The sequence below is a fragment of the Cavia porcellus genome, unplaced genomic scaffold (assembly GCF_034190915.1).
Source record: "Cavia porcellus strain 051 isolate PalLab524CR breed Dunkin Hartley unplaced genomic scaffold, mCavPor4.1 scaffold_28, whole genome shotgun sequence".
Lineage (NCBI taxonomy): Eukaryota > Metazoa > Chordata > Mammalia > Rodentia > Caviidae > Cavia > Cavia porcellus.
In genome coordinates, this window is record NW_026947511.1 from 32500263 (window position 1) to 32523349 (window position 23087).

The window sequence follows — 23087 nt, forward strand, 5'->3', positions numbered from 1 at the left end:
CAGTCATGTTCAGATTAAATATCCATATATTTTTTCAGATACATTTTTTTTTTTTTGTAACATCTGTCTAGAAGGTTTTTTTCTTTTTGTAAGTTAGAAAACAGGAAATAATTGTTTTCCTTCCAGGTAGTTAATTGAATCATTTTATGCCCCACTGATTTGAATTATAACCTTTTTGATATGCTAAATTTGTCTATAGCCATGAGTTCTGGTCTTTCAGTTTTTACCCACTGGTCTGTTTCCCTGTGCAGATGTGTAGTTTCAATTCCTGTAGCCAGATAGTACTCCACATTTCAAAGTTTTGGTTTTAAAATCATATTTTGTATCTTTAATGATACTTTAATGAAAATTTCTAGAAAGAGATCACAAAGCAAATACATTTTTTCTAGGAGTTTCAAAAGCTGATTTAATGGAAATTCTTTCCTCCAATTAAAAAGCTAGATAATTACTGACGGGCAAGTTTCCTTGTGGTGAAGGGAGAGTTGGTGACATGTTGGGTGTAATGTTAGAGAAGGTTTGTGAGATTGAAGTAGACTCAGCTCTCATCTCCCTGCCCCCCGGGAAGTTCTACAGTGATGGCTTCCTGAGGGAGGAGAGTGACAGAGGAAGGGAACCACCAACTTCCTTCAAGTTCTGCATACAGGCATCCTGGGCAGCCTAAAACAGCTGCAGTTTATATTTAATATCTTCTCCTAAAATGAAACATTAAAATATTTTTCTCATATATATATTAATTCAGGGATGTGGATTTGCCAAGTCTGCAGACCAAAGAAAAAGGGAAGAAAACTACTTCATGAGAAAGCTGCACAAATAAAACGACGATATGCAAAACCCATTGGACGACCGAAAAATAAATTAAAGCAACGATTGTTGTAGGTTGAGATCTTATCAAAGAAATCTTTTATGTTGTGCTTTAAAATATAGGTGATTGTACCCCTTTAGGTTCCATTCAGCTTTTTTTAGCATCATTTTTCAAAGTTCAGAGGATGAGGAATATTTCTCCTCTTGTATAAGCTGTGGAAATTTCTTTGAAATAGTAATTTTTAAACTGCAGTTGGTATTATGGGGTCTTTGGTTGGCGGTAGCTGTGATACTGACTTTCTAAGCAGCAGTAATGGAAGCAGAATACAAGATTGGGAGATGGTCCTTCAGCCTACTTTTTCACTGGCTGAGCATTACAAAAGCTTAATTATGTAAATATTGCATATGAATTTTTTAAAAATGAAAAATTTGTCCATGTCTGTAGTGAATCTTTTTTGTCACTCCAGATAACATTTTCGAAAAACACTTCTGATACTAATTTTGTATTAGCCCTTTTTAAAGTTTCTTTTCCAATTAGGAGTTTCTGAGAAATCTGCCAATGACTGTTTGTCCCCAAAGAAGACCATTTGGCACACGCATAAGCGTGCAGACGTAATACGTGTCCAGCAGTCTGTACATCTACATTGATAACCCTGCTTCCTCTATCCTGTTACCATATAATTGCCTCCAAAGCCCAGTACAGCATTTAGCAGGACGTAGTTGGAATTGTTGAGAAGAGATAAAAAGTGAAATGAATTCATTTTTGACCTGTATAGACAGACTATAGATTGAACTATCTGCTTGAAGTGGAGTGCTGACGAATGAAACCAGTCCACTTGGATATCTGAGAGTTCACCCATTTGGCTGTCACCATCTCTATAGCCGTAGTGAAAGGGGCCATTGTGATTTAAAAATGAACAGGTGCTCTACCTCCACCTTAAACAAACACTACAAATCTTACTTGCTTGCTATATTTTTCCCTAATTTTTCCTGAGGTAATTCTTTGTATTAATTTACTCTCAGGAAAATATTATCTTCCTGTACTTTTATCTCCCAAGGAAGAAACAGAAAACGCTCTTTTCTAGAGTTTTCTATGAAAAGGTAAAATCTTTTAACCAGCAGACATTTTAAAATTGATTTATATTTAGTTTTTAGAGACAAACGTAAAGCATACTTATAAATATAATCTTTCATATTAGTATCATTTGAAGTAGAAATTATATGTTTTTGCATTCATCTTGTGTAAGCATTGTTCTTGAAATGGGACTGTATCCTTGGGGCCTAATTAAAAAAACCAAATTAGGATATAAACTTTCTAAACAAAGGATAGAGCTGAAAATTGCGTCTGGCACCAGTCCTAACTTTTTGTTTGTCCTTTGAGCTTAGGAATTTTTAAGACAGTCTAGGGAGTTTTCCTTTTCACATGCTTTATAAGCATGTTATCCTTTCTGGGGCAGCCAATTTCAGATCTAGTCCAAGGCAGCATTCTGATGTGAAGCATTTTTGTGGGATGAGTCGTTCGTGGGTAGCCCACATGGAATCATCTAGTGACACTAGAGACCTTCAGCACCCACCTGATTTGGTTAAACCTATGGCAGCAAGCAAAGCTCCTGGCAGTTGCACCGACTCAGAGGAGCCTCATAGAAATTAAATTTTTGTGCACAAAATAGCCCCTAAAATGTGTTCTTTTATTTATAACTACTTTAAGATATTTTTGTAATTCAATATCATACCATTTTCAGGCTTCCATTTCTCCATTATTAACCTTCAGCTAAATTGACAAGTGCATAATTCTGTCCCAGTATCATCATAATTCACATGCAGATGCTTCTATTGTACAAAATCCTGCTATGAAATGGGTAACTGCCCAAGCCCCGGTCTGTGGGGCAGGCATGCAGCCACTGTTCATGTGGGCAGCTGTGTCACAACAGTGTGTGTGAACCCAGCATCAAATGAAGGGAAATAGCAGTCAGAATCCGGCGCCAAGTGTCTGATAATGACCATGGTAAATGTGCTGCTTCTTCACCAGACTCTCCATGTCATGTCTGACCCGCTATAGCTTTCCTTCAATCATTTCTTCAGTTTTTTGCTATTGTTGTCCTTTTTTTCAGCAGTATTTTATGCTGTAATTAATTGTCTTCTCTCCTAAGAGAGTATTATTGGCTACATTATCCTAAGCATAAACTGGTAGAAGAGGGTATCTTTTTTTTTTTTTTCCTTAACTTTTTAAAGTATAAATTTATGGACATATTCGTTGTATTTATCTGAATTTTCAAATTATGTTAAAAATTACTTTAACTAGAGATTAAATAAACTCACTCTTTTGCTTCTGAGTAACACATGACTGACTTCCTCTAGTACTTTTAACAAAGACATTTCAGAAAATCATAATTACTTGTGACAACATAGGGGATAACTTTTATTTAATTATAATGAAACCGTTAAGTGTTCTTCAGTCTGTCCATAATTTTCCTTCCTTATGTAGCCCTTTGGTCCAAATGATTTCTTCGTGTACCCGCTGGATGGGCCCTGGGAGAATCATGACAGGCAAATACAGTTGCCGTCACCTTTTCACCAGAGAAACATCTAGGTGGTGGCACATACACAAAAACAGTTCTTAGGAGTTCAGTTCAATCTCTGAAGTTTAAGCACATTGACTATGCATCTAGTTGCTATAAACTTGTTTTTAGATACCTTTATAATTCTATTATTAAATGCTGATACTATTCTCTAAATTTTTGCCTAGGTCTGTAACCAGTGATGAAGGATCCATGAATGCATTCACAGGAAGGGGGTCACCTGGTAGGGGTCAAAAGACTAAAGTCTGTACCACACCTTCATCTGGTCATGCTGCATCTGGGAAGGACTCAAGCAGCAGATTGGCTGTTACAGACCCCACTCGGCCTGGTGCCACCACCAAAATCACCACCACCTCCACCTACATTTCTGCCTCTACACTTAAAGTTAACAAGAAAACCAAAGGGCTCATTGATGGCCTTACTAAGTTTTTTACACCATCACCTGATGGTCGCAGATCACGAGGTGAAATAATTGACTTTTCAAAGCACTATCGTCCAAGGAAAAAGGTCTCTCAGAAACAGTCATGCACTTCTCATGTGTTGGCTACAGGTACCACACAAAAGCTAAAACCTCCACCTTCTTCACTTCCACCCCCAAACCCCATCTCTGGTCAGAGCCCCAGTTCACAAAAGTCCAGCACCTCCACTTCTTCTACCTCTCCCCAGAGTTCTTCCAGCCAGTCCAGTGCGCCCTCCTTCAGCAGTCTTACCAATAACAGCCAGCTGAAGGCACTCTTTGATGGACTTTCTCATATCTATACCACTCAGGGACAGTCTCGAAAAAAGGGACACCCAAGTTATGCACCACCCAAACGTATGCGTCGTAAAACTGACTTACCTTCCACGGCAAAATCTAAAGCCCATTTCTTTGGAAAAAGAGATATTAGAAGTAGGTTTATTTCTCACTCCTCCTCTAGCTGGGGGATGGCTAGAGGACGTATTTTTAAAGCAATTGCTCACTTCAAGCGAACAACTTTCCTTAAAAAGCACAGGATGCTAGGCAGATTAAAATATAAAGTGACCCCTCAGATGGGGACCCCCTCACCAGGGAAGGGGAGCTTGGCAGACGGAAGGATTAAACCTGATCAGGATGATGGTAAGCAAAAGGTCAAAGCTCCAACCAAACCTGCGCCCCGTCCCTTTCTCCCCAACCCCAAGAAAAAATAAACAAATTCCTATTTGTCACATAGGTCTTAGCTATTTCTCTCGTTCTCACTTCACTTTCATACAGAAGCAGTGAAAGTTTGACCTTTTTCTGATGCTCACTAAACCTCCAAAATGTTGTTTTTCCAACTAATACTCTCCCACCTTTTATAATTTATTTCCATTCCTAGTGACACTAGGACCCCAGATGCCTCCATAGCGTTGCTTATGGCTTCGTAGTCCCGCATGAGTAGACACTGTCATGCTTCTGCCATGTCCTCTCCATGCTGCCTCTTCTGCCGCAGCGCCACTCCGTCCCGTGCTGTTGCACCTCCAACAGGGGGTGTTCAGCTCGTCATCTCCCTCTGCTCCATTGCTTTCTCATGACAAAGTCCATCTGCTTCCGTCTCAACAAAGCCTGATCTGTGATTCTGTGACGTGTGCATTTGGATTTGAGTGTGTCTGTGTGTGTATCCACCATAGGGAGAAAACAGATTTCCTAATTTCATGATACAAATTGGCCCATTAAATTTGCTACCCTGTATGAAACAAAAAGCAAAAATGTATCATTTGGAAAAAGTGGTAGATTTTGTTATCTCAAAACCGATTATGGGAATGCTACAACTAGACATTGATTTAACTTATGATCTTCTGTGGAAAATGTGATTTTGTTTAATATTGCTCTGACTTTGCCTTTTTTATTAAATAAAGTTGTAAAACAATGATCTTGATTAATTCAGACAAATTTGGCTATAATATGGAAAGGATACTGCTGGGTCTATGAGCAGTGTTTAGAGATCAAACCTTACTTACAATGCTCAAAAAAGAAAACAAGTGATCCCTATTTGCCCGCTATGCTAATTTGCCACCATTATGGTAATATATGCTGGTTACTTACGATTCAGCTCAGTGAATACACTTTCTGCTGGTTTTAAACAACAGATACGGAAATAAAAATAAGCATCAAACAAGAAAATACAGATGTAAATGTGATTGGAAACAAGGATGTCGTTACTGAAGAGGATTTGGATGTTTTTAAACAGGCCCAGGAACTGTCTTGGGAGGTAAGGACAGGGCACCACATTATAATAAGAGTCACACTTGGTCCCGGAGCTTCAAGATTACCGTGTTGATTTCATAGAATATGTATGCTTATGGCTTGATAGACACTAGGCTCGTTTTTGTTGACTGTGTCCCCTAAAGCAATGCATTTCTAGAATTACCTCTCTTCAAGGTAGGAAAAGACTCGGCTGGCCTCACCAAATAGACCGCAGTAGTGCTAGATGAGATAGATTTTGGAAAAACACCACTAGGTATGAAAAAAATAGATTTCTGACTATGTTTGCCTTAACTTAGAAAATGACAATTTAAAATTATCACCAAAAGAACATCGCCTTTCAATTTACCGATGCTTCTCCCGACACAGATGGCTAGCCATATGAAAAATGTCGCATATTTTTAACTCTCTGGCATTGATGAGAGCAATATTGTATTTCATAAATCATTGAAGTCATTTCTATTTTCACTGTCTAGTAATTTCTTTACATGATTCCAGTTAAAATATTAACTATACTTAACTTACTGACACCCGAACATTGTAAAGTAGGGGTGTTTCGTGCACTTCTTAGACACAGATTTGTTAGATTATTCTCAATTGTTTATATTACTGGCCCACATGTGATGTCTCTGGCTGTATTTCCAGGTACACTACCCCATCCCTGTTGTGTACACGGGGCGGTGTATGTGCACTCTGGGCTTGTGAGGTTACTCTGGGTAGCAGCCAAAAGGGCCAAGAACTTTGGATGCTTTTTATTTTAGGCACTATGGAGTATTCTCATTCCTAATTATTTCCCTAACAGATGCTTTGGTGAAGACAAATGTCAAATTTCCCCCAGTCATTGATTTGATGCCTTTAAATGTTAGGATTTTTCTGCCTCTTCAAGTTCATGTAGATGTACAGTAAACAACAGGCTATTCTCTCAAAGCCACTATCGCATGGATAATCCTTTCATTGCAACATAGTAAAATTAGCTCTTTTTGTTCAAGAAATATTTCTTGTTCTGTGTCATGCAGTGTACTAGATGCTGAAGGTACCACAATAAATCAGGCAGATGAATTTTTAACCTTATATATCAATACATTACAATTAGTGAAATATGAAGTTAATACTGCGTCTTTCATAACTGATTACTTAAAAACAGTTGGAGGGCCAGAGTTACAGCTCAGTGGTACAGTGGCTGCCTGGCAAGTGGGAGTTCGTGAGTTAAAAAAAAAGAAAAAACAAGTAAGAAACCAGTTGAAATAAATATTCTGTGGAGGAAAAGGACCAAACACGTCTATATTACCTGTATCTTTTAATCAGAGTTTTAATGCATTGTGACTGAATCAGTCAGATCTTAGCATGTTTATTTATGTATGAATGTTAAATTATTTTATGAGTGTCTATAGTGCATTTTTAACAACATGCAAATTCACAAGGCTAGTTTTCTGGTTTTGATAGGTTTTGGTATCCTCTAGTTAAAAAAAACAAAACAAAACAAAACTGTGACAACTGTACTCTTACTATGTGTATTTTATAATCCCCTTTCCCCTCACCAGAAAATAGAGTGTGAAAGTGGGGTGGAAGACTGTGGCCGGTACCCTTCCGTAATAGAATTTGGAAAATATGAAATCCAAACCTGGTACTCCTCGCCTTACCCACAGGAATACGCAAGGTAAGGGGATAGATCTGGTAGACTGTGCATGTAAGGATAGAAAATTCTCCATTCTGAAGCAGGAATTAGATACTTTTACTTCTTGATTACAAAAGCAATAAAAATTTGTCCTGGGGCTAAAGACATAGCTCAGCAGCACAAGTGCCTGTCTTATAAGCACGACGTCGTGAGTTCCATCCTTGGTGCCTGGGCTCCTCCCTGCTCCCTGCAAAAAAAAGTAAAACAAAATCTTGTCCTATAAATTTTTAGATCATGCTTGCTTTCTTTGCTTAATAGGCAGATGTTAGTTTTTATGGGAAATCAAATCAGGAAAGTAATCTTTTAGCTATTGTAAAGTATTAAGATCATTTCCCAAGTATTTTCTTTCATTGGCATTTGTAACTTACTAAATATGGGAATATAATAGTATCAGAATTTTTTCATTTGTCTTCAGTCAGGCTTTGCTCTGAGACTGGCTTTGGCAAGATATCCTTAAGCAGCTGTATATTGTGAGTAGATTTCTCCCTTTAGATATATCAGGGTACACTTTTCATCTTCTCAGATCTTTAGCTTGTTATGTTCTTGAACTTGTTTGCATTCTAGAATAGAATCTTACACTTTTCTTTGCCAGACTTGAGGTCTGGCCAGGCATGAAGATGGGAAAGGTGTTGAAGTTGAATGGAAAACTAAGCAATTCAACCTGATCACTTAACTGTGTGTTTTTAAATATTTTTAAAATATATTTAAGCTTTAATGTGTATGATAACTCTAAGTTATCTGCCTGGGAGGACTGAATAAAATTTATACTTAGCTATAGGATTGGGACTCCATATTATCTGTGTATTTTTTTCTTTAAAATCCCATTCCTGCACCCCAAAGACCTTGAAGTACATGTAAACATTTTCTTTTAAATACCAACAGTAGTTTCTTTTAGCAGGAAGAGGGTACAAATAATAATTGATCTTTTTTCGGTTTTCGTTTTTGTTTTTGTTTTTTTTAATCGGTACTGGGGATCAAACTCATGACCGCCTGCTTGCAAGGCAGGTGCTAATTCCGCTGAGCTAAATCTCCAGCCCCAATCTTCTATCATTTTTAAGTCTATGTAGTTAAGACTGGCCTTGAACTTACTATGTACCCAGGGTGGTAATACTCCTGCCTCAATCTCCAGTGACTGTGATTATAAATATGTGCTACCACTCCCAGCAAATGTTGTAGTTCTTTTTGTTTTTTTTTTGTTTTGTTTTGTTTTTTTTTTGTTGTTGTTGTTTTTTTTTTTTTTTTTTGTCTTTTTCATTTTTATCGGTACCAAGGATCGAACTCTCGACTGCCTGCTTGCAAGGCAGGTGCTTATTCCGCTGAGCTAAATCCCCAGCCCCCAAATGTTGTAGTTCTAAGGTTAAAAAAAAAAGTCCACCTTGGGCTGAGAAAGGTATTTTTTACTCAGACAGAATTGGTAGAAAACAGCTCAGGTCTTCTGACTTTGAGCCTTGCAATTTACTGCTTTTGATGCAGTATAAATCTAGGATAACTTTAATTACCTCATTCATAAGTGGAAATGAAAGCAATTAGGACTGGGACTAGGACTTGTCTCATAAGTATGCAGATCATCTTTTAAAATTGAGACTTCACTAAGGAAACGATTATTGTAGTTATAGCACTGACCATAAAGACTTTTGGAAATATAACATTAAATCTGAGTTTTGAAAACACACATGGTTACATCACAGCATGTGACTTTCTTATTGTTAATTTTTAGAGTGATGGCTCCAGTCTGAAAACTGCTTTCTAGAACATTTCTAAGGAGTCCAATGATTTGGTTACAAATTAAACATTAAACACTCATTTTGGAGTATAATGACAAACAGTATTAAGTTAGCTTTACATTCTCTTTACTACTACCTTTAAAAATTATTTTTGCTTTTTATAAATTATTTCAAATATTTTCATAGCCTTTATGTGACTTAGAGAAAATTAAACAATAATTCCTCTCCCTTTAGCAGTATCATCAGTCTGATAGTGTTTGACTTTTAAACTTTTAACAGATTACCAAAGCTTTACCTGTGTGAGTTCTGTCTTAAATATATGAAAAGTAAAAATATTTTGCTAAGACACTCAAAGAAGTGTGGATGGTTTCATCCTCCAGCAAATGAAATTTACCGAAGGAAAGACCTTTCAGTATTTGAGGTAAGAATGTGTAAATAAAAATCTCAGCATTTTGAAAGCTGATATTCCTAATTGTTGACTATGTGCTTGTGAGATTTGTGTCTAGAAGCTACAAAGTATATTTGATTTTGGCACCAAAATTCAGACCATTCTTTAAAATATCTCCATGTTTCAGGAATGTTTAATCATGTTAGGCAGCCATTTCACTCAGTGGAGAATCCCCACTCCATCACATTAACATTTTTGTCTTCCCCAAACCCTGTCTGCACCACACATATTCACCAGTGAATTTATGATCTCCTCAGCTCTTTGTCAATTCTACTTTCTTTGGCAGGAGAATTAGCTTTGTTCGGCAGCTCCAGCCAATGTCTGGCAGGTGCTCATTCTTCCAGGGAATTAAGCAGCTGTACATATCTCCTCAATACACAACCACCTGTGTTTCCATCCAGTTCTTGGCAGGGTGGATAATCCTTTTGGTGAGACCCCAGCAGATGTTGGGCCTCCTCCCATCTGGGTAGATGGCCACCCCTGGAGAACTCTGCTATTCACAGGAACCCCTTGTGGCCATATGTCTGTAATTTGGATTTCTTGAAAATATTTCTTAGTTTCAGAAATGATTTAGTAGCAGAAAGTCTTTGGCTCTCTATGGTTTCATTATTTAATCATGTTTTCGTTGTCAGTTTCAAGGTCCACTCTAGCAGAATCTGTCATACCTTGAAGATTTCATGTGTTGCTTTCCTGGCATTGTGTTTTCGCAGGGCTTCTCAATGTTCTCCTCTTCACAGCATTTGTATACTTCATTGCCCTGCTTTACATTCTCTGTTAACCCTTGTGCAGATTGTTTTTCATTCCTGTGTTATCACCAAGAAACCTTCTTATGGAGCAGACAGACCTTCTTTCTGCGACATACAGTTTAGCTTTTAGGTTCTGTTAAGTTGATCAGTCTGAAATGTATTATTCTTCCTGACAGTTCTCAGATCCCCGGCCTGACATCCCCGGTGTCATAGTTCCTCGTGTGGACCAAGCTTGCTTTCCAGCAGCTTGGAGCCACTAGTTCTTCCCAAGACTGGCCATAGAACATTGCAAATTCCAGGTGTGATTTCCATCTTTAAAAATCTTCTCCTTGGTTTTTTTTTTTTTTTTTATTCACTTGGATCCAATTTCTCCTTGTTACATCAGACTCATTTGGCAGGCTTTAAGGGAAAGGGGCGAAGGTTCATAAGGTTAGTTCTTCTTTAAAAACGAGCGCAGCGTTTCTTAGCCTGGACGCTATGGACATTCCAAGATTGCGAATTCATTACTGTAGGACTCTACTATACATTGTAAAGTGTGTCTGTCCACTAAAAAGTGTCTCCCAATGTAAACAAATGTCCCAGGGACTGGAGAACAAAACTGGTCTCAGCGGGAATTACCAAGCTACAAGTAAAACCAAATGCACATTGCCTAGCTGTGCTGAGAGCTCCCCACCAAACCTCCCCAGTCAAGGTGAGAGAGCAGCTCTCACTTGAGACTTCACTGTTGCTCACACCTCGTGTCTCCTTCCTGGATCCCTTAGATCCTTTCTTCTAACCAAAATAAAATTGAAATTGCTATTTGATTGTTTCCTGAGGGACAAAGCATATTGTTATGCTTAAGTCATTATTAAATAAATCAGCATGAGTCAGCTTATGAGGCTGAAGCTCATAAGTTGTCCCAGAGGGAAGGTAGCGCATCTTGTTAGTGGGTGAGAATGATCAGCTCTTCCAGTACTTATACTTGGAACATAAAGAAATGAGGTGAGTGAACAGCAAAAGAAAGGCTGCAGAGTTTATTCATGTAAAGAAGGAATTTGGGTTGATAAGTACCAACGGCTTTTTCTAGAATTGGTGTTAATACCTGTATTTCAACTCCAATGGTAAGCAACTTTTCTTACACTACTTTACTAAGACAGTGAGGTCACAGATTGCTCTCTTCTTGTCTTCGTATATATCCCTCTTATATTAGACCTTTTGCAACTGGTTAGAATTTCACTTTAGCTTTGTCATTTCTTTATTTTTGGTTCACAGATACATACATCTGCATTTTTCCTTTTTTTTAATACAGTATAATTTCCAAAAGGACCATATTCTCAAATACATAAAAACTGCCTTTAATTAAAGAGAGAATTGTATCTTCTGTGCCTGTTGCCTATATTTGATTATGTTGCTAAGTGTGGGACCTAGGTTTCATCCAAGGGAAATAGTTATATGGAGTCTAAAAATAATTTGTGTAATATGAGAACATGTATGGTCCACAAGAGATTTGAGAATGGTCAAGTTCATTGTTAAAGAGCTCTGGTGAGCAAATATCCATTTCCCCTAATAAATGTATTGGGAATCTGCTGTGCTTTCTGTTTTCAACAAGTAACTATGTTTGATCAAAAAAATTGGCATCTGCGCCTCGCCTCCTGTCCATAGCTATCAGTATCACAGCTTGATTCTTTTATTTTGAAGAGCAGTAGACTGTAATCATGGTACTTATTGTAGGTTGAAATTCATCTCACTTTCTCTTTAAGTATTCCCAACATAGAAATTTTATCTTTTCCAATTATATTTAAAATGATACTTGGGATAAAACCAAAATGGAAGCCTCTTTTGCTAATCCGTACTTCTGAGGAATCAAAATAATACAGTTCATTTATTTTTATGTGCAGTCCTTTTGAAAACAACATAAAGTGTAATGTAGTTGAAGTATTTTGATCTCTTTACATTTCCTTATTCAGATTTATTTGGTTCAAATAAAGAGTACATGCTTAATCATTTTTAAATGCAGATAAAAATTACTCTTTCACTAGTAGTTTGTTCTTTCTTTAGATATCTCAAAGAGAAATGTAAACTACCTTTAAATTACTCTAGTTTTAGCGAACAGGTAGAATTCTGAATTGCCCAAGTGACAGCTGTTTTCTGTTTAACTCTATGCTTATTTAATGGAGTGTTTTAATCTCTCAGTTTGTGATTTAGAAATAAAATTATATGCTTGGTGAAATACCGTGGAGAAGAAATAATTTTATATTGAGTGTTATTTCTATGTTAAATAATGTTGTCTGTTTCTTTTGCTAGGTTGATGGGAATATGAGCAAAATTTATTGCCAAAACCTTTGCTTGTTAGCCAAGCTATTCCTGGACCACAAAACGTTGTATTATGATGTTGAGCCATTCCTTTTTTATGTCCTTACAAAAAATGATGAAAAAGGCTGTCATCTGGTTGGATACTTCTCTAAGGTAAAACTAGAGCCAGCATGACCTTCCGTTTTCTTTTTTTGAAATGTTTTTAGCAGAGCCCAATTCTTTGAACAGGGCTTTTTTATGGCTGTAATTTGAATAAGTGACATGTTTCTGAAAAGCACAGGTTCTTGTTCAGAGCTCATGTAAAAAGACAAGAGACAAAAGAGCATGGTGCCTAGGAAATGTGTATAGGACCTTGTCGCTGAGTGCTGTGCTGACTGTCAGCATCTGCGTGACATTATAATTGCTGCTTTGCAGACCACCTAGCATGTTTGATTCTCTAAGTGTTAAGCTTATTTCCCTTTCCCCCAAGTGGGGTTGGACTTGAAAGATCAGTGTAATGTACATGGAAGAGCGCTTTCTCCTTCTCATTGCCTTGCCTCCGTGGTCCACAGCTCGCAGTGAGTTAGCCCGTTGGCGTTGGGGCAGTCGGGATACCCTGAGTGTCTCCCACTTCACTCTCTTACTCCTTGTCTCTGTTGTACGTGCTAAGGCAGCCTCACTGTTAGAAAGACTGCTCGCTTACCCATCTGTTTGCCTGGGCAGGTTGACTCACGGAGGGCCAAAGGTGCAGCTTTTCTGTGACTCGGAGCATTCTTTCCCGTTCTTCTGTGTAAAGGCTGCTGAGAAACAGTAACTCAAGTGCCTGAATGACGGGCTGTTTACCAGGGAGGTGTTTACCTTAATTTTGCTTAGGCAACTTAAGGAAATGGTTATATAAACAGAGGTGGTAATTAAAAGAGTTCTAACCTGAGGTGAATTATCAGAACTATCTACTTTATTTTATATCACCTTTTCTTCGTATTAAGTGATAAATGACTCTACATGTAAATGAAATATCATGGTACCTCTTTTCACCAACTTGTTTTATGAATTTTGAGTGAAATGGCCATGATTGTCTTTGTCACCCAATGCAGAATTTGTGAAAAGAAGCCAAATTTTGCTGAACACTTTTGTTTGTAAACTGAATTGTTTACAGTCAGAAGTGTTGATAAACCCAGGTATTGCTGTAGGTTTTACTGAAGTACATTTTCCTGGAGAATCAAAAGATAAAATATATAGGCACTTCTCAATCTAGCCAGAGACCATAAACACAAATAAATACTCATGGAATATTTTTCCCAAATATTTAATCTATTAATTTGGTAAAAACAGTGAAAATGGAGAATGTTAATTGCACATTACAGATTCAAAAGATGCCAAATAGTTAACATAGAGGAAAACAGGAAATCTACTTGTATAATTTGCAGAACACCTTATTTTTTATGTAGGTTTGTGGAGATCTTTTTCCCCAGAGAATGAAGAGGAATAGTGTAGTATTTGTCCTCCCTGTGAGAACGTGATCGCTACTTTGATTGTTTTTGGTGATACTGGGATAGAACCCAGGGTTTCTACATAAGATGCAGGTGCTCTCCCACTGAGTTACATTTGCAGTCATTTTATTTTTATTTTGAGACGTGTTCTTGCCAAACTGCCCCTCCTGGCCTCTGTTTTAGGATCTTCCTGTGTCGCTGCTGTGACAGACATGTTGTGTTGCACCCATCGTGTAGACTTCCTTGTGCCTGACTTCATGTCCTTTGTTGTGCTCCTCCTGAGACTTGCACTCGCCTCTGGGTTATAGCAGCAAGTACAGTTATTGTTGACTCAAGCATGTCCATTTCATTTGGAACAGACTCAACTTTTTTTCACTTTGTCTTCCATCTTCTACAGGATGACTGCAGCTGCAGTCATTACTTAGTATCCCAAAATACTGATTCAGCCGGTTGTAGTGGTACATTGTCAGCCAGCACTTGGAGGCCGAGGCAGAAGGATTACCATAAGATCAAAGCCACCTTGAGCTACATAGTGAGTTCAAGTTCAGTCTAGACTAGACTGTGAGATCCTGTATTAAAAAAACAAAACATACATATATACCAAACAAAACTAACAAACAAAAAAAGCGCTTGATGCTTTCTCGCGGGATAGAAAAAAATAATCTAAAAATGTCCCATATTAAGTGACCACGTGCAAATTAACCCATGTGCTGACATTTCACTTGGAATATGAAGGACTTTAGCCCTTTGGAGTTATATTAACCCAGACATTAGAACTTATTAGAAAGACCACTTAAAAATAGCCATGAAATGGGTAATATGGGGTTCATGAATGTTATCACTTTCCAACATAGGAAGGACTGGAGAAGCACTTAGAGTATCCAGATAAGCCTGTTGCAGTCAGGGCATGTGTTAAAGAGAAAGGATCTCTGTTGAATAGATTTAAACTTCTTAAGATGGACGTAGTTCTATACAAGGAAAGTAATGTCATTAGGATGTGTGGTTCCCGTTCACAGTACGTCTCTTTATAGATGGAGTGACCCACTCATCCAACTTTGCAAAGTGTGATTGCCCTTGGTGTGTACATGCAGTGCTGGGCTATCCGTCTTCTAAGCATATGGACTCACATTATTGCTTCCACCTCATTTGTTTAAGGCTCTACAGAGAGCTGCAAATATGTAAACGTTGGGACCTCATCTTTTTCACCAAGAAATCTTTAGTTCTTTCCTTTAAGGTTTTTTCCTCATTCATTTCCTGTGATCTTTGAAATAGATTCATTACAGATCTGGGTGTTCTGAAGCAATTCTTTTATGTGGTTGTTTCCATTTGTGGTCATCTCATTTGTGGTTTGTATTTCACAACCTCAAAAACCTTTTCCAGATCTTCTCTGTATGTTTTGGTGGCTTCTGTGTACCTGGAATAAAGTATTGCTGTCCTAATGCTGTACCCATGCAATTAGCAGATTTTTCAAAAACTCTGAGCTGTCTCTCACCGTATTATACTGGTTAATGACTATTGGTAATATTTTGGTCTTACTTTGTTTGAGGCTGTGGGGTTTCTTGTGCCACCTTTATGTTTTGTGTGGTTTACTTGATTTGAGATGCAGATTGGTTAATTTCTGGGGTTTTTTTCCTTTGACTTTTTATTCACAGGAGAAATGTATTTATGAGCATTTACCCACATGTCTCCTAATTTAGTTTCACTAGGCGTTTGCCCAAAAAAACAAAAGGCAGATTGCTATTGCAGAGTAGTAAATTACTATTTAGCAAGGTTACCGTCTAAACCCTAGCTTAATCCACTGGACACCTCTGAGTTTTTATTTTGTATCTCGAACTTGTGTGAGCAAGGAAAGCATTTCTTCCATGCTGTCTGTACTGTTTCATTTGATTTCTATTTCCTTGCATTCATTATTCCTATGTTATTTGAGTTTTGTGGTACTGTCTTTCAAGAATAAAGAAGTAATTGAGAGGCAAACCTGGAGTTGATGGGCTGTTGTCAGCTGATAGTTGTTTGAGTAACTCAGTATGCTGCGTAATCCTCACCCACCCCACTCCCTCCCCTTAGTGCACTATTTCACAAGGACAGCGGCACATGCAGGAATTGCCCACTTCAGCAGAGCTCTGACATACTTGATCTGTTTCTCCTTCCCCCAGGAAAAGCTTTGCCAGCAGAAGTATAATGTCTCCTGCATAATGATCATGCCCCAGCACCAAAGGCAAGGATTTGGACGGTTTCTCATTGATTTCAGTAAGTGAAGTGCTTTATTTACTTTCATGACTCAGTGAGCTGGTGCCTCTTACAACAGTAACACATAAAACTTTATTAACCTTCCTTGTTGTTTTTATCAATAGATAATGGATTTTCTGTTTATATTTACATAGGCTAGAAAATTTCTTCCTCCAGTGAAAATTCTACTGCTCCTCACTTATTGTACTCTAGGAAATTGAGACCAAATCTCTCCACTGTGTCACCAGCTCACAAAGCCATTACCCTGAATGAACCTGCAGAATTGCATTCCTTTCTGTGGTGGTCATGTTCATTATCACTGAAAGAGGCAATTATTTGCCATTAAATCTAAAGGAAGTGTTATTTTAAAGGATTTTCAGCTTTCTCAAATTTTGCCTGTAATCTTGTACAGTACAGAGCAGGAAAGGGATATTTCCATTTAGAAAAACAACTCTTTAGATGGCCTCTCCTAAGCTTTAATAATAGAAACAACTTTCATCTTGTTTGTGTTAATTTCCTTTTTCTATTATGGAAGTTATTACAGCATTTATAACTATCAGTTTCCTAAGGAAGTTCTATATACATTGTGTCTTCCGATTCTCCTCAGTTAAACCCACATGCATAAGATTTTGGGGGTGAGGTGGGGGTAACCAGGGATCAAACTCATTACCTCACATTTACCAGGCAGGCGCTGTGGTGCTGAGCAGTATTGTTGGCCTTACGTTTTAAAAAATGGATCACTTTTTTCTCCTTGTTAATCTTGCACTGAATATGTATAAATGTAGTATTAAGCCTACACTTGGAAAATTAATTCAGAATATCCAGGTAACCTGAAGACCAGTATATCCTGTGATAACAGTCACTTCTGGCCATGTGAAAATCCATCACTCAGAATTGTGTGTACTGCTGATCAGATTGGATTGTAGTTTGATTATTAACTGAAAGGAAAATTTAGCACATCGTGTAAACTTAATAAGGTATATTACTTTGAAAAACCATAATGTAATTATGTTTACAGAAATTGATGCGGAAATATATTGCATCTAAATCTTTGCTATTAGGAAAATATTAAGTCTGAGGATAAAATAACTATAGCTGTTTTGGAGTGATTTGTATAATCAGTCACTGAGACATAAAGGTTATTTTTTTTGTTTTACATAATATTCCTGTTTATCAATTTTTTACCCTAGTCTGAACTTTTCTTTCCTCACCTAGTTATCTCGGAAGTTGGTTATTCTAAGAAGGATCATCCTGGCAGTTCGTCACTTTTGTTTTATAGTCGTAGCTGTAATCACTTCTAAAGGCAGAACTATTTATCTTTTACTAGAGGTTCTTTTTGTTTTGTGTTTTTGTTTTCGTTTTTTGCAGGCACCATTCTTAACTGTAATGCTTCCTGGTAATCTTAGCAGCCATTCAAGCATTAAACTTTGGACAGTGTGTATGCGTATAGAAGAAAGTGAACATTTTAGTTCAATATTCAAGATCTTCCAACACCCCCTTCCATTTCATTCTCTAATTGGCCTTTCCTCAGATAGCTGAGCAAGCTTCTGTCACTTCATTCTTTTTTTTTTTTTGTCTTTTTCGTTTTTATCGGTACCAGCGATCGAACTCACGATTACACACTTGCAAGGCAGGCGCTTATGCCGCTGAGTTAAATCCCCAGCCCCACCATCACTCCATTCCTGTCCATGCTGTTTCTTCCTTGACATGACCTCTTCTTCCTTCCCTAACCTCTGTCCATTCAGAATCCTGCCCATAGATGAGAACCCACTCAAAATCCTTTCTCTTTGATGCTCCTCAATTTCTGTTGGCTCTGTATTTTTACACCTATGAACCCCTTGCATTAAGGATCAGATGTATGTGTCACACCTCTGAGCCCTTCTGTGTGACCATTAAGGATAGTTCCCTTAGTAATCTACATTAGATGTATTTTTGTTCATTTGAATTAAATATTCAAAGTGATATGCTTGCTGCCCACAATAAGGTTTTTCCCAAAATTAAGAAATGAGTAGTACTTACCAGGTAAGAATCACACAGCAAGTAGAGTACCATGTCTCTTGTGCAGCACGGTCTAGTACTGAGCCCAGAGCTCTCCTGTTCTGCAGGAGAGGACTACTCAGGTAACAGAGATGTGTCCCTGAGAGAGGCTCAGTCTATGTGACCTGTGCAGTGAGTCCTAGTCCACCTTGTGTTTTTGAATGCCAACCACAAAGCACGATGGAACTCTTTCGGGATGGCAAAGGACTGTTGGAATGAATGCCACCCAGCAGGATCTGACCAGGCAAGGTTGTCCTGGGGTATGTTCCAGGTTTTCTTTTTCCTGGACGTTCACTACATTGATGTGGGTAAAGGAGTGTGGTGAAAGGTTGTTATATAGTTGAAAAGAGGTTGGTGTTCCCTCAAAGTGGGGAGACAGTTTCTGACCCTCAAAGGGTATGGCAAATGGTGTAAAAACAATAGAAATTCAATTTAAAGCCGAAAGAATTTCTTGTCTGAAAAAGTATTAAAGAAGATAGAGTATGCTGCTGGGAAAAAAAGTAGCATTTCCTTGGGAGTTCTTTAAAATAACGGTTGTTTCCAAAACTGTTTAGATCTACTGTTTCACTGAAGAAGGGAGTGGGTCACATGAACTCTTGTTACTTCAGACATCATCATAATTCAGAGCTTATGGCAAGGAGATAAATTAGGATTGGAGAATTTCTACAATTTGATCTGGTTTTTTAAGAGACTTTTTAAAGGTTTTATTTATTTTAGTTTTATTTTGTGGTTGTGGATGGGTTCTTTTGATCTTTACATTTTCAGTGAGTCAAAGTTATAAAGCAGGAAGATTGGGCTGGGGTGGAGCTCACTGGTAGAGCACTTACTAGGGTGCCTAAGGTGCTGGTTCCAAAGCAGGTAGGCTGGCGGGAGTGGAACCTTTATTTCATCTGGGATTGCTGGTTAAGCAGACAGGAAGAAAGTTACTGCTGCCACTTGCATCTGTGACCATGGAAGCAGTGGTCTATAGTGTATTGTGTCCATAAAGAACTTAGCTTAGAACTCCATTCTCCTCGACAGCCAGAGAGGTGCATGAGTCGTGAATGGCATTGAATGTCACCCTTGCAATTAGCAGTTAGCTGTCTCTCACCTCCTAGGACAGCTTACCTGGGATTTACCAGAGGAAGATACTCCAGGAGACCACATGTAGAGCTTGGCCTGAGACCCTGCTCTCTCTTTTTTTTTTTTAATCGGTACCGGGGATCAAACTCATGACTGCCTGCTTGCAAGGCAGGTGCTTATGCCACTGAGCTAAATTCCCAGCCCCTAAAGAATACAGCCACAGTATTCTTTTTTTGTTTGTTTGTTTGTTTTTGGTCTTTTTTTGTTTTTATCGGTAACAGGGATATTGAACTCAATATTTCACACTTGCAAGGAAGGCGCTTATGCTGCTGAGCTAAATCCCCAGCCCCCCTCCCTTCTCATAAACCATTTTGTGGGCCTGGGGATTTAGCTCAGCGGCATAAGCGACTGCCTTGCAAGCAGGCAGTCGTGAGATCGATCCCTGGTACCGATAAAAACAAAATAGACAAAATAAAATAAACCATTTCGTGGGCTTTGTGACTTTTTGTCCAATTTTAACTTAGTGAAAGAAAAGGTGACTCTCATAGGTGAAAAGGTATTCCCCTCTCCTAGGTTCTGTGATGTCCTCTTCCTTAGAAAGTTGCAAAGCCCTCCCCATGTCTTGTCTCCATCCATGCACATGTGTATGTGCGAGTTTACATGCACAGACTGCTGTCCACCCTCCTCCAGGCATCCCAAGAGTTCTGAGAACCATCTGTCCCCAAAACTCTTATCGTTTCTGCATCAGAGTTTCCCACAGGCAGGGCAAATCCCTACGCTTTCTCCAGTGTTCTGCTGGGTGCTCAAGTACTGGTGTGTTTCCTCCCAAGGCCCTCAGACCCACCCAGCAGGGACTTATCTATCTCGTTGTTTGTCTCTTCAATTTTGAAATGGTCTCAGACTGTGAGAAATATTATCAGAATACTACCATAAAGTTTTATAGATTTTCCAGCCAGATTCCATGCATATTGACATTTTATCACAGCCACTTTGTTATTATCACAATCATTCATCACATATTGTATATGTATAGTATATATGTATATGTATGGATATACATATGTATATATGTATATAGCTGCATATTCATTTATATTTAATGCCTGGGGTTGAACCCAGGGCTTTCACAGCGAGAGCTCCACCTACCCACTCACCCATTTTTTTCCTCATATAGAGACTCACTGAGTTCCCCATTCTGCATTTCAACTCAAGATCCTTCTGCTGTAACCTCCCATAGTGGTAGGATTACAGGCATGCACCACTATATCAGGCTTCTGAATCATTTCGAGAATAAATTGCAGAACAATGCACCTTTACCTCTAAGTAGTACCATGTTTTCTGTATACATACTCAAAGGTAAATTGTAAAAATCATGAAATTAATATTGACTCAGTGCAATTATCTTAATTCCACATACCTTATTCAGATTTCAATTATTGCCAGTCTTCAAAAAACCCCTTTTTAAGGGGGAAAAAAAATCCCTCAGGGCAGGATCATATGTCATATTTAATTATTATGACTCTTAAATCTCCTTTAATCCAGAGAAGATCCCAGTCCAGTGATGAGAAACTTTTGGGAGTGTTCCATGATGAGAAACAGCCCGCCATAGCCTTGTGCTATAAGTTCACCACCAATGAAGCCCATTGTTCACTTTGGTTTCTTTTAATTTGATTGATTGTTTGATTGATTCATTGATTGATTTTTGAGATAGAGTCTCCCCATGTAGTCCAGGCTTGCCTTGAACTCATGTTTAACCCAGGTAGGCCTCAAACTTACAGCAATCCTCCTGTCTCAACCTCCTGGGTTATGGGGTTATAGGAGTGAGCCACTACACTGGGCTTCTTTATGACATTTTTGAGGTGTACAAGCCTCTTTATTGTATAGTATTCCTCCATTTGGGCCTCTGGCACTTCACTCTGGTGAGACGCAGTTTCCACACTTATGGTATGATTATCAGATAGTGAGGTTGTGTTGTCTGCAGTGCAGTTCACCCCGGTCACATTATAACAGGGCAGAGGTGTTGCCTGCTCGATTTCTTCACTGGGACGTTGCAGTTTTCCCCTGCAAAGATCTGGTAAGGACATTCTTTGGGATCAGGTAAACACCCTGTTCTCATCCAGTTTTCGCCAGCTAGTTCTAGCTCTAGGACTTTTGTTTGAGGTAATCATTTCTAAATATTCTTCAGTTCCTCTGTTCATTCTGTGTATTAGTTTGCATTCTAGAAGAAACAACTTTCTCTTCTTCCTCATTTGTGAAATTAATTACATGTAATTATGAATGTATGGGGTTTTATTTTATTTTAATGGTTATAACTTGTTGCTAGTAGCATTGATTTTGATGGTTCCAAAACATCAAATTATCCTCAAAAGATAAACTGTTTCAGAATTACTTTATAGGCTTTGCTTCGGATTGGTTCTTGTGCCCTTTTGACTTTTTCCCATCCTTTAATCACTTCCTTACTTTCTGGGACAGCTTAATGATGTAGATTCATCCCATTCTGTCTCCTTTCCCGCCCATGAAATCGGCCTGTTGTCCTAAGGGCCTTGGTTCCTTATAGTGGGCATTATTACTTAGAAAGTCATTGTGTGTTTCTCAGTGGTTATTGCTACTGTGCTTCCACTATATTTAAGCCCTATCAGAGCCCAGACGTAGAAAAGAATGAGTGTTTAGGGCCGGAGAGTTAGCTCAGCGACATAAGCGCCTGCCTGAAAAGTGCAAGTTGTGAGTTTGATCTCCGGTACAAAAAAAAAAAAAAGAATGAGTATTTATACCTGTTTGACTCAGCTTCATTATCAGCAGTGCATTTATCTATGTGCTTTGCCCTGGACTTATGTACATTAAGTAATTTCAGAACTGCTAACTTCTACGTGTGAAACCAAAGTTCCAACAACAAATCAATGTTCATACACAGTTCCTTTTGACTCGTTGTATTTAATCAAAATACTATGTTTACATGTTACTTGACTTGGTTCATTTACAGCATTTGCCTTCAATGTGATATTATTCCTGGGAATAAGGGTAGACCTATTTGTTTCTGTTTGCTTAAAATTTAGCTTCTTTCTTTATCCCTACTGCCTTGTTTTTTAAAAATTAGTGTGTAAAACAAACATGATTTTTAAATTTGAAGTGATATTAAAAAGTATCCCCAGAGAAGTGTCCCTCCTGCACCGCTTCCTTCCCTCCATGCAGCCCGCTCGCCAGTCTTCCGTCCAGCTGCACCCTATTGTATGCTGCTCCGTTCATGCACTCCCTTACACACAGCATAGAGATTTATTTCCAGTGTTTGGCTTTTCAAAGATGCCGTAGTGAGTTACCGCAGGCACGTTTGACTGACATACTTACTGTACTTGTGTCACAGTTGGAGCATGCTCTACAGTCTTCCAGTTTAGGATTCTGCATGACCTGACCATGGGTGAGCAGATAAGCCTTTTTAATCAGGCCTGCAGAACCAGTATGAGCAGGATACAAACACCCTGCCCCTCACCACACCCATCAGCTGTGATTTAACAGAGACCTGTAGAAAACCAGCTGAGCCTATCATAGGTAGAAGAACACTGTGGCCCCTGTAGGTTAGAGGGGACAGCAGCCTCACTCCAGTATGTGTTGGTGAAAATGTGTTCACCTAATTCCATACTAGGAGGTAGAGAAGAATTAGAATTTACTCCATTGGTTCTTTACCCATCCAATTCAGCATTGATTGGTTAGAGGACCCCACTCTGTACCGTGCTAAATACAACTAATAAAAAGAAGGCGACCTGAGTCCTGCTTGGTGATCAAGCTTGCTGATGACTCCAGTGTGTTTGCAGTGTGCCTGGATGGGTCACTCGA

General features: G+C 38.5%; 1 protein-coding gene across 7 annotated transcripts in view; it reads left to right on the forward strand.

The window, feature by feature from the left end:
* Nucleotides 1-23087, forward strand: part of Kat6b (lysine acetyltransferase 6B) — a 192135-nt gene that overhangs the window by 135169 nt on the left and 33879 nt on the right. For 5 of the 7 annotated variants that reach the window (XM_063238696.1, XM_023566761.2, XM_003473808.5 and 2 more), the window contains exons 7-13: nucleotides 740-872; nucleotides 3548-4476; nucleotides 5466-5587; nucleotides 7122-7237; nucleotides 9259-9400; nucleotides 12457-12618; nucleotides 16088-16181. In XM_063238696.1, coding sequence (XP_063094766.1) covers nucleotides 740-872; nucleotides 3548-4476; nucleotides 5466-5587; nucleotides 7122-7237; nucleotides 9259-9400; nucleotides 12457-12618; nucleotides 16088-16181 — 1698 coding nt within the window. The remainder of the gene's footprint in view (nucleotides 1-739; nucleotides 873-3547; nucleotides 4477-5465; nucleotides 5588-7121; nucleotides 7238-9258; nucleotides 9401-12456; nucleotides 12619-16087; nucleotides 16182-23087) is intronic. The other 2 variants (XM_013156751.3, XM_013156752.3) reach the window with 2 other exon arrangements.